Below are 10,763 nucleotides of genomic sequence, written 5' to 3'. Positions count from 1 at the left end.
GATCATTGCTAATCTTGTATTCAATTTTATTGTAATCGTATGATCAACGGAACGCAATATTGGTCCGTTGCCCATATACGATGCATCAAAGTTTCATAGATCTCTAAATCCGATACTGGTATGCTCTCGCATACAGGAGCATGACAATAATACTCGACTACTTAACTGATACTGTATGAAAACATTTAATTTAAAGATGAAAACGACATTTTAATGTGCGTATCTGTTTCTGTAGATAAATTCGGTAAAAGAAAATAAAATCTTTTTTCAAAGTCGGATGCACCAAAATATTTGTTATGCTTAGATCTTTTTGATGGCCGTCTTTATTATTCCTTCTAAATAATAATTACAAACTCTCAAACTGATAAACTCACTTCAGTCATACGAACCGTTGTAAACGTTCAAAACCGTGACATTTATCGTAATCAAACTAACACTTTGTTCTTCTTTCAGCCAGTTCTTGTGTTACCAAGTACCACTCGAGACTTACGCAGGAAACAGTTTCACAAGAAAGAAAATCACATATCATAAATGCGTTGAACATAGGTTGAATTGAACATTTTGATGAATTCATTTTTTTGCAATACTATCAATAGTGTCGGATTAAGTAAGCATATTAGAATAGTGAAAATAAAATAACTATAAATGAATCTGTATGTATTCACTCATGAACTGGTTACTTGTACTTAATTTTCATTTTCATGAGGTTCATCTGACAGGAGAAAGGTCACTTGTTGTGAGTCTAAAAGTATCCATGTTTTCGCCTTCACATTTACCCTGCTTACTGTTCAGTTTTATTAAACCAACCGTCGCCCACCTTCCTTTTATTCTTATTCATCCACATCCCCTTTTCTGCCCCCTTTCACATTTCCCTTTTCAACTTTCTTCCCTTTCTGGTCCATGTCCACGCTCTGTCCTGACTCTTCCTGTCCGCCTTCACCTCCTTTCTGCCATATGTCTGTCCATCCCTTTCCACATCCTATAAAAAGGGAGAAAAGTTTTATTATCTGTTCCATGCAATTCATATCCTTCTCCTTCCGATTTCTTTCCACTGTCTGGTCTTTTTCTTTCAACTCAGGTTCTCTTCCGCCCTGAGCAGTTTTTTCCTTTTCATCCTTCAAAAATATCAAAATAAGCCATATTAATTCGGATATTTTCTGTAATAGTTTCCTTCCTTTTCTCGCACATGCCACGATCAAAATTAATTGAATTATTCCTTCAATAGATGAACGTTTGATTTCTGCTCGAGCATTACCATCTTCTTGGATTACTATTAAGCTGTTCCAACGTAGTTTGTAATTCTCCCATATTATTTTGTGAGTTTGACGAACAGTGGCATAGACAAATTGATTACCAGGCGTAGGAAAGCCGGTTCTGTTCATCGGAAAAACCTTTAAAAATCCATTACAATTATCATCCGTTATTTCTATTGTATCTAATTTTTCATTTGTAACAGTAACAAAAACAGCTTCGGTTTTCATGCGGTTTTCTATTTCTAATCCCGGCCTACATTTCTTCCTATACTTCACGAACATTCTGAAAATATCAATAATATTTTGTTGTAAAAGAAGAAAAAAGTGTACAATGCAATATTTCTACATGCTAATTCAACCAATACATACCTGTCAAAGCTTTAAAAAGATTTAATTTTCTCAGCATAAGAAACAAGAAAAAGAATATCAGGACCTTAACATACACCAATCAAACTCGGTGGGGACTTGGCATAAGGAGTAGATAACCCCTATTGCTATAAAGTTCAATAGGTCAAATGTTAAGTATGCAGCAGCTGGAATGTCAACCACAACTGCCTAATTATCTATACTGTTTACTCACTACAAATATAACTCTGAAGAGTAAAAAGGCTGATTTAAGGTAATTTAAGGGCAATTATTCTGAAGTGCCTCAACCGATTTGGTTAGTTAATGAACTTGGCTGAAAAGTTATGGTCAAAACCATTTGGTACAAGTTTGGTGAGGGTCGAATGAGAAAGGTTCGACTTAGTGCATGTTTAGTGATTGATCCCTCTACAGATAATTGCTACGCTTTCCTATTTGATGGTGCGATGACTAATAAAGTGTAGGACTCCATGATGCTTTTCTCCTTAATCCTACATACAACGGACGGAGGAAGTTTATTTTTGTCCGACAGTTTTCTTAGTCGTGCTCTTAAAAGTTAGGCTCTTGTTGCTCTGACTCCAGACAAAGTGTTGATTACATTGGTGTCATTATATCTTAAATTTACCTTAATTTTATGTTTTGCCTTATTTATCTGTTATTGTTGCACTAATGTTAGAGCCTTTCTCAGCGGGGATTTTATTTATATTGTGTTGTTTAACTTGTTGAAAATGGGGTAAGTGAGAGGTTGACATGCCCTTAACGCTTCTAAACCCCCAGATTCCTTTATATAGGTTTCTGACCGTTCCAAAGCGGCGCCCCTATTTTCACCTTGTTTTCTATTGCGTATGTAGTCTAGTTTGTTGTTGGCATGTTATTAACTGTCCATCTCATATTTTGTATTGCGTATGTAGTTTTGTTTGTTGTTGGCGCTGCCATTAGCATTGCCTTGTTTGAAATATGGTAAGTACGAGGTTGTCATGCCCTAAACGCGTTTAAACCCCAAGTTTTCTTTATATAGGTTACTGACCGTTCCAAGGCGGTGCACCTATTTTCAACTGGTTGTTTTAGTTTGTCTTGTGTTTTTGGTGTTCCGTGCCTTCGAGAAATCTACCCTTACCTATTATCTTTTTTTAGAGCGCTGATAAGAGTAAAATAGCCGATTTTCGGTAATTTAAGAGCCATCATTCCGAAGTGCCTTGGCCTATCTAGCTAGTTTTCGAACTTGGTCGAGGAGTTATGGTCAAACACATTTTGTTCATGTTTGGTGATGATCGGATGAGGAATTTTCCACGGACAAGAGTAAAAAGGACGATTTTTGGTAAATCAAGGGTCATAACTACGCCTTCGAATTAGAAGGGCATAAGTGGAAAATCATAGTTTTCGGCAAAATAAAAAAAAAAAAACGTTCCCAATACGGAATATATATATATGAATGTATCATCTTACAAGGCTTACAAGAACATAGTAAGTGATTGTTTATTTATTGTATTTATGTTCCAGTAACCTTTGACACTGATTTCACGGACAAGCCGGGTTTGTAACATATACATGTTTGTTGTTGGACCGGGAAAATATAGACACAAAATTTCGACTAAAAGCTATATTGTATAAATTCTTCGATATTTCTGTGCACGAAATTTGGTTGTTTAAACGTGAGAATATCAAAATATTACAGGAAATAAAACATATCTTTGAAATAGTCCCGATCTTTCATCCTTTGTTTGGTTGGCGCATGATTACAAATTTAATGTTAGTAGGCCGTGATGTCCATGAAGCCGTGTATAGTGAAAATTTTGATGACACGTTGGTTTTATTTAGGTATAATGGTGAGTGGTCGTTAAGTGACCAGAAAGATCGGAAGTGGGATATGACCTCGACCTTGAAGCGAGTCATTCGAAACATGCGCTCTGCACGTTGTCTTAGTGTGGTGAACACTTCTGCCAAGTTTCTTAAAAATCCTTCAAGCAGTTCAAGAGTTCCAGAGCAGACACGAAACACACTAATATGACCTATGACCCAAAAGTGTGACCTTGACCATGAAGTGAAACATTCAAAACAAGTGCTCTGCAAGTCGTCTTGATGTGGTGAACATTTGTGTCAAGTTCTTTGATATCCTTCAAGGGGTTCCAGTATTACAGAGAGGACATGAAATAGCTAACGGACGGATGGACAGACGGACACTGGGGATATAGTATAATACGTATCTCCGGGCGTAAAAAACGTGGATCTTACAAATAGTTGCGATGTAGTCGACACTGAATTGTGGCTTTTGAGCACTACTACCAATGGTATAGCGTCTGTCGAAGCACGCCCTTGTTATGACTTGCTATGAATTTTAAGGGTCTGTGTCACAGGCCTCTCTGTACTTACAAGCAAAAATGTTTAAAATGTGCACAAAACACCGAATTTGCAGGTACAGGCTTTCTGATAACACTGCTTTTCACAATGTAGGTTCTTTCAGGCCAAGTCGACCATAACGCTCAGCACAGCAGATTGCTTCAACACCTATTAAAACTGACAGTCTAAAGATTCGGTACAGGATTACCCTGACTTAGGCACAGTGACCTACCTTTTAGAAGTTTCAAAATGGTTTAAAATTGGAATATAGCGCCCTCGAAATCCTCTTTATGTTAAAAATATGCAGTCTGCCTTCATATACTGAGAAATAGTTCATGATAAACTATATCGGGAATTGAGTTTAGGACATATTTTTGGTCCATTCTCCGATCTACCTTGTTCTAATTTGAGAATCAATACTTTTTTTATTTATTTAACGTCGCACCGACACATGATAGGTCATATGGCGACTTTCCAGCTTTAATGGTGGAGGAAGACACCAGATGCCCCGCCATGCGTTATTTCATCACGAGCGGACTCCAGGGTAAAACTACCGACCTCCGTAAGCCAGCTGGATAGCTCCCTCACATGAAGAATTCAACGCCCCGAGTGAGGCTCGAATCCACATCAATGAGGGGCAAGTGATTTGAAGTCAGCGACCTTAACCGCTCGGCCACGGAGGCCCCGTGAATCAATACTACCAAAAAAGTCAGGAGGTTGGCGACTTATCACACACCTGTCATACCCTTCAATGCTTTATATAAATGAAATCATTGATCCAGAATTAACTTCAGTCCAGTATTCGAAATTCGACAATGTTGTCAATATGGTGCAAAGTTTAGGTAAAGGGGCACTACTTATGAAAAAGGACATCAAGTCAGCTTTTGATTTACTTCACGTGCATCTATCAGACTTCCCTCTTTTGGACATGTATAATAATTTAATTCTGAAATCTTCATTCAAAAACAATGCCGCAAGGATGTCTCTAAGCTGTACAACTTTTGAGATTCCCAACTTGCCTACACTGGATTTTATCTAATTATTCAAAATCAAGTAATCAAGTAAGGCAAAAACATCGTTACTTCATTAGGGTACCTGCTGGAATGCGATATGATATTGAAGTATGGGAAAGATTTCAATAGTATCTGTTACTTAAGTGACCTTCACTGGACCAGTTCTGTTGATCTTGAGCTATTCACAGATGCTTGCGGCAATAGTGACTATGGGTGTGGAGCTTACTTTCATGGAAGGTGGTACCTTTTATAATGGCCGTCCGATCTGCTGTGTGAGGTCTTAAAAGACATAACTTACTTAGAGCTCATATCAATCATGTTTGCTCTGTCTGTTTGGACTCATCTCTTCAACAAATAAAAAATTCTGTTTAGAACTGATAATAATGCATTAGTGCATATTATAAATACACGATCGTCAAAAAATGACAGGGCTACGACTTAATACGTCCGTTAGTTCTTTTCTTAAGTATGGTATTAAGGCTTTCCATATTTCATCCACCCGTAATGAAATCACAGGTGCCATTTCTTATTTACAGTGCGATCGTCTTGCAAGACTTCTACCGGTTGGAGCATCATTGGAACTGGAAGAAATCCCAGTTTCATTTCTAGAAATTTTCAAGCAGAAATCGACAAATTACCTATGGAATCCATTTCGGATAAGACACATAGAACATGCAATAATAGGCTTTCACTCTTTAAGCATTTTACAGATGAGTGCAACAAGAGCCGTGAATGACCTACTTCAGTTAATATCTATCCTTACTTTAAGTAAAAAATAGTGCCTTTCATTTCGTAGATACTGGATAAAACTACGTATTATTCTCTACTTTTACATGTATATGGCTAGCATCGGTTCAATACTATTGCCTACTCCTATATGGAATAATTAAATCAGGTTTCATCTAATAAACTTATGACATATCACAAAAATGGTATTTACCCTTGATTAATCCAGTCATTGAATTTTGTCGTTAGTTTCCTCAAAGTCACTGTAATGAAGAATAAAAGTACATTCTCACTCACTGAGGTAAATAAACAAATTTTATACCCTGATCACACTAGATAACAGGCTATCGCCCGATGGACAATAAAACTTGAATGTAAATGGGTAGGTATAGTGTTACATTTCTATTGATATGAAGCCAATCCCTGTAGTTCAGATTGGCAGTTTTGTTTATGAACAGACATGGCCTACATTTCCAATTTCTGATCATATTCCCTATCAATTTCAAAACACAACGGCCCTTTTCAGGGCCAGTCTATTATTTTTACGAAAGAAAGTACCTTTTCTTATTGTCTACAGGTGAAAAACATGCCGCGTCTCGGGTGGTGGTCTGGCACCATGAATGGTGATATGGTACCCTGTATTAAATCCCCAGTAGGGTGCCTTAAATTTCCCTGGATAACAATTGTTATATAGGCATGGCATGATGATCTGGCACCGTATTGGAAGTGATATGGCACCGGTGCAAGATCATCACCCTTTACTATTTATATTTCATTTATTAGAGAGGGGATTTTATAGTTATTCGTCTTGATAAAAATACCAGACAGGCAATTAACATGATCTGAGTTGAATGCAACATGTCTGCCGTATTATTTCGTCCAGATGTTATAAAAGCGGATGAATTTTCTCCTTTTAAGTCAATATCAAACCCCCTTTATAACATTGATTCAAAGGACAATAGTCGGTTATTCCCTATAATCAAGAGGGCCATGAAGGCCCTGTATCGCTTACCTGACCTATTGACCTATAAATCATCAAGATTAACATTCTGACAAAGTTTCATTAAGATATGGTCATAAATGTGGCCTCTAAGGTGTTAAATAGCATTTCCTTTGATTTGACCCGGTGACCTAGTTTTTGACCTGGCATGACCCAGATTTGAACTTGACCTAAAGATTTCCAAGATTAACATTCTGACTTAGTTTCATGAAGATACATCATTAATGTGGCCTCTAGAGTGTTTACAAGATTTGACCTAGTGACCTAGTTTTTGACCCTCACCTGACCAGATTTGAACTTGAACTATAGATCATCAAGAGTTACATTCTTACCAAGTTTTATTAAGATATGGTCATAAATGTGGCCTCCTCAGTGTAAACTAGCTTTTCCTTTGATTTGATCTGGTGACCTAGGTTTTGATCCTACACGATCCAGATGCAAACGGAACCTTAAAATTATCATGATTATCATTCTGACCAAGTTTCATGAAGATACAGTCATAAATCCGGTGTCTAAAGTGTTAACAAGCTTTTCCTTTGATTTGATCTGGTAACCTAGTTTTTGACTCCAGATGACCCAGTATCAAACTCGTCTAAGATTTTACTAAGTGTAATATTCTAACCATGTTCATTAAGATCGGGCCAAAACTGTGACCTTTAGAGTTGACCTGGTGACCTAGTTTTTGACCCGGGATTACCCAATATCAAACTCGTCCAAGATTTTATTGAGGGCAACATTCTGACCAATTTTCAAAATTGTGACCTCTAGAGTGCTCAAGTGAGCTAAAAATCGTTTTTAAAATAGTTCATTTTACGTTATCGCCACACATAATATGTGAAATAGTAATTGATCACGTCGGTAATATCATGTAGAATTACTTGCTTGTTTATTTATCATACCGTTATTATGCGTTATCGTATGTTATCGTAATTTAAGATTAAAGCTTAGCATTTTAAGTCACAAATTAGATTAATTTGGTTAACAAAAGATTTGATAACCTGAAAACAATAATATTTCTATAACATTTTTCAAATATACTGATAGAAATTCAAGTTGTTTCGTTTTTTTTTCGATGTAAATCTCAATTTACATAAAATAATTTATCGCTACAAGTTAAAGCATCGCGGATGATAAATAAAGTATTTGCCAAACATTTGTTCCGCTTTATCTAAGACGAAGTATCTGGTCATAGTGGCATACATACTACTTTTATGCTACTACTTTTATGCATAGTTGTTCTCTGAGAGAAATATAGATCTCATAGCCATTCAATATTTTGAATGGTTTTGTTATTATGCTCTGGACACGAAATAAAACGGATAGACAGACGGACGGACGCACGCACGCGCAATCACATATTACGTACTTTTTCTCAAAAGTGTCGTATAAAATGGATGCTTTTAACATGTGCAAATACTTTAAGATGCGCATCACAATTAATCTTACATATGCTAAGTATCATAATATTGGCAAGTCACATTTAAAAACAGATAAACAATCCGCACGTGTGCATTAAATCGAAAAAAGCAAGGGTGTTATTTTTATTTTGCAATTGTCCGGGTGTACGTCCGTCGTTTAATATTGAAACAAAGTTGTATAATTAACAAAATACGGAAGTTAAATGCAAGTACTTTACATCTGGACATTTACATAAATCTCGGCGACAGTGAAATTATTATTATTATTAATATTATTATTATTAATATTATAGCAGATTTATATAGCGCCCTTTCCATGAAAAACACGTTCAAAGGCGCTTTACATATTGCCATTATGCCTGCTTATTTTCAAGCTCAGCTATTGGGCTTATGAGAATGCATCCCTTGGATCAACTATTTGCATTGGGCACGTAAAAGAACCGGAATCTTTGTATGTACAAACCTGTGACTGTTTGCATTGTAATTTCATCGCTTTTAAACCTATGGCCCATTACCTGTAAAATTCAGGGAATTAATTGTTCCTTGTCGATCAAAACCATTCCCATTCTTATATTTTTCATGTTTTTTTTGGGGTTTGTTTGTTTTTTCTTTGTCAATATGCAGTATCTAATGGCAGTGAAATGTACTTAAACTAAACTTTCATTTATAAACAAAACAAAGATATTCATATATGAAATGATTTTCTTTAGCGAATTTGCTTGCAGTAGCATTAGTAACAACTATACAAATAAACATCCTAAAATTCAGAAACTTTGGCAGAAGAATTTCTACATGTGTTAGTCTATCAAATAGTCAACTACAAATGATTCTGACAGGGTTTTACAAACAATTCTATATAAAAGCAAAACAAAATTATGGTGGACGGATAGCTCAGTGGTTTGCACACTGGCCTTCCAATCCTGAGGTCGGGGGTTCGATCCCCGGCAGCTACTCGGGAATTTTCAGAAACGCTTTTCAGTGTTTCCCACCCAACTAGAGGTGTACTGGTCAGGAACCCAGGCAATCCTTGCGTGTATCAGTGCTATACACTGGGCATGTTAAAGAACCAGGCTATCTATTCGAAACGAGCTAGGCTAAGTTAGCCGGACAAGCCTTATCTGATTTCTGATCTCTCTGTCGTGGGGGCTTTGTCTCACTCTGTCCCTCTGGTCAGATCGCTCTGTGTCTGTACAAGTAGAGGATGAATTATGCGCCCTATGTGGCTGCACTTGAACTATGTAAAGCGCCTTTGAACGTGAAATTGATCATGAAGGGCGCTACATAAATCTGGTATAATAATAATAATAATAATAATATTAATAACTAAAGATGATAACATCTAAATTTTCAAGTTCAATCTGGTTTATGATAACAACTTCTACGGCACTAACCTCCAGATCATATGATAGAAAAGGGAATATTTAGATATTGATTTTTTTTTATTTCCTAAGAAACATAGTTACTGACAGGTAAACGCATTTTCATTTTTTTGTTATAATTTTTTATTTTACTAAATGTTTAAAACTTGAAAGGCGTTTGTAACAAGGCACCGAAGGCAAGCTGCCTTGCATATAAAGTTTATAAATCGTTGAGTGCGTATTCCTTAGTTGTTTACTGGACTGAAACGTAGGAGTGTTTTATTGCCGAGGCGGTCCGGGTTTGATTCCCACTGGCATGTATTTTCCTTAATTTTGCGATTTAAAAAACAAACAAAAAATATGTTTAACAAAATCTCATATTCTTATGTCCTTAAAATGAAGAAATATTAATTTTAGTCAAAATCTGGAGACCATTCCTAACAAAATTAATAATAAATAAATAAATAAAGATAAAATGTATTTCAGTTTGTAAGTTTTATTCCTATTGAATTTAAATCATATTGTGGTGAACATTTGTTTCAGATACGCGCATATTGAACATTTGACTTTTAAAAGAAATATGATATTCGCATACCTAAGTGTTCATTTAACAGCTTTCTAAATATCAAATGTAAGGAACATTTATCTTAGATTAAAAAATCTGTGTTTTTGAATGCAATAAAATAAAGCATGAAAAGTGTACTTTATGCAACTAAGTACTGAAAATGAAAATGCGATAATAGATTATTAAAAAATGTTTTATCCCGTTATGTTTGCAGATTATGGTATTTACTTCATTCTAGTTTGGTATACAAATGTATTGGTAACAACACTTTTACTGTAATAATCCTTTTCATTACCATGATACTGGCAGATGCTCTATAATATTTGAATGAATATTTACATGTATTATTACATGGGGTGACAAAACACACAGATCTTGTTAGTAATAAGTGAACCTGTAGCCAGTGCTGGAAATCAGTCCCAAATTTAAATAAAATATGCAATATAATCACAGTTTAATTCATTTGAGAAAATATTTTAAAAATGTCCCAAATTTTATGTTACTTATTGGCCTGGGTCACAACTCATAATGATTTGAACAAAACCGTTTGTATTGCTTTCAAAATATATGATTTGAAAATCAAGCAAAACATTTGCATCCTAAGCTTAATAAATTCTAACTTACTGTCTACTCCGTAACTCACTTTATGTTCCGTGAATAAATAAAAGCTGAATACGATATAATTTTAATTTTAAAGCCTGAGGCGGAGCATATCACGTATGTTGAAAAT

General features: G+C 35.6%; 1 protein-coding gene across 1 annotated transcript; it reads right to left on the bottom strand.

Annotated features, from left to right (window-relative positions):
* Positions 1 to 6: 6 nt before the first annotated feature.
* Positions 7 to 10,761, bottom strand: LOC123534928 (uncharacterized). The gene is made up of 3 exons (XM_053532749.1): positions 10,658 to 10,761; positions 5,907 to 5,955; positions 7 to 1,536 (listed from the first exon to the last, which is right to left on the bottom strand). Coding segments are annotated over exons 1-3 (756 nt in total). The 5' UTR covers positions 10,659 to 10,761; the 3' UTR covers positions 7 to 830.
* Between the last annotated feature and the right edge of the window lie 2 nt (positions 10,762 to 10,763).

The sequence above is a fragment of the Mercenaria mercenaria genome, unplaced genomic scaffold, assembly GCF_021730395.1.
Source record: "Mercenaria mercenaria strain notata unplaced genomic scaffold, MADL_Memer_1 contig_1741, whole genome shotgun sequence".
Classification (NCBI taxonomy): Eukaryota; Metazoa; Mollusca; class Bivalvia; order Venerida; family Veneridae; genus Mercenaria; species Mercenaria mercenaria.
The sequence above is the reverse complement of the archived record's forward strand: the minus strand, read 5'-3'. Positions and strand labels throughout refer to the sequence as shown.

Coding starts and splice junctions, on each gene's coding strand:
- LOC123534928 (XM_053532749.1), bottom strand. Junction 1,537..5,906: donor AATGACTGGATTAATCAAGG/GTAAATACCATT, acceptor TGATATTTTCAG/AATGTTCGTGAAGTATAGGA.